Source organism: Bison bison, unplaced genomic scaffold, assembly GCF_000754665.1.
Source record: "Bison bison bison isolate TAMUID 2011002044 unplaced genomic scaffold, Bison_UMD1.0 scf7180017864289, whole genome shotgun sequence".
In the NCBI taxonomy this organism is placed as follows: domain Eukaryota; kingdom Metazoa; phylum Chordata; class Mammalia; order Artiodactyla; family Bovidae; genus Bison; species Bison bison.
Genome location: NW_011494861.1, coordinates 10,865,182 through 10,866,310, shown reverse-complemented (window position 1 = coordinate 10,866,310; position 1,129 = coordinate 10,865,182). Strand labels below are relative to the sequence as shown.

At 50.6% G+C, this 1,129-nt stretch overlaps 1 protein-coding gene across 1 annotated transcript in view; it reads left to right on the top strand.

Moving 5' to 3' along the window:
* Positions 1-1,129, top strand: part of GABRD (gamma-aminobutyric acid (GABA) A receptor, delta) — a 5,249-nt gene that overhangs the window by 1,114 nt on the left and 3,006 nt on the right. Inside the window, exon 4 of the mRNA XM_010849986.1 lies at positions 1,004-1,090. Coding sequence (XP_010848288.1) covers positions 1,004-1,090 — 87 coding nt within the window. The remainder of the gene's footprint in view (positions 1-1,003; positions 1,091-1,129) is intronic.

Genomic DNA, 1,129 nt, shown 5'->3' with positions numbered 1-1,129 from the left:
GGGTGGTATTTATATCCCCAACAAACAGCAGCTGTGCAGGAAGCAGAGGTTGCTGGCCAGCAGCCAGCATAGGCTGCTTTTTGGCTAACACGTGCCCTTTTCTTTTTAAATTGAGGTGAAGTTCACATAACACCAAATCAAGCATTTAAAAGTGAACAATTCTGTGATTTTAGTACACTCCCCACGGAGTGCAAACACCACCTCCAGCCAGTTCTAACACACTTCACCCTCAAAAGGAGACCCTGTCCCCATCAGCAGTCACCCTCTTCCCTCCTCCTGGCTCCAGAAACCGCCAATCTGCTTTCCAGCTCATAGATTTGCCGATTCTGCACATTTCACACAAAATTAATCCTATGCCACGTGACCTATCGTGTTTGCTTTTTCCCACTTAGTGTAGTGTTTTCGGGGTTCATCTGTACTGTAACATTTATCAGAATTTCCTAATTCTTTATGGCAGAGCCACATTCCGTTGTGTGGACACCAGTTTGTGTATCCACTCCTCCATCAATGGACAGCTGTGGGGCTGTGGACACACGTGTACGTGTGTTTGTTTGTTTTCTGATACACGCCATTTAAAAGTGGACTTAATCGCCCACATTTTAAAAATCAGATTTACACAAAAACCTGAATTCTCTTGGAAAATTAGCCTTTTTACAGGCTGCAGGGTCAGTGGAGACACCTTGAGGCCATTCCAGTGATAGGCGGGGGGAGGACGCTCAGGGTGGACCTGCCTTCTTGGCTCCTGACTTAGGTGTTCTGAAGGATGAGTAAAGTGAACAAAATCCAGTTATTGATCCCTGAAGCGAGACTCACAAATATCTGTAAAGTGGCCACAGTTTCTGCCCAGATGTCAGCAGCTTGCTGACAAAACCAGAGGCAGCCTGGCCACTGCCCCCGCAGCAAGGTCCCACTGGCCGTATGCAGGGGCATCTCTGCCGTGGGGGGCAGGGGAGCCGCCGGTGGCCCTAGGCTGGCCTCACCCCGGCAGACTGGTGTTGTCTGGGCAGAATCACGTCCACGGTGGCCTGCGACATGGACCTGGCCAAGTATCCCATGGATGAACAGGAGTGCATGCTGCACCTGGAGAGTTGTGAGTGTGGCTGGCCTGCCAGTGGGAGGGAGAGGTTGC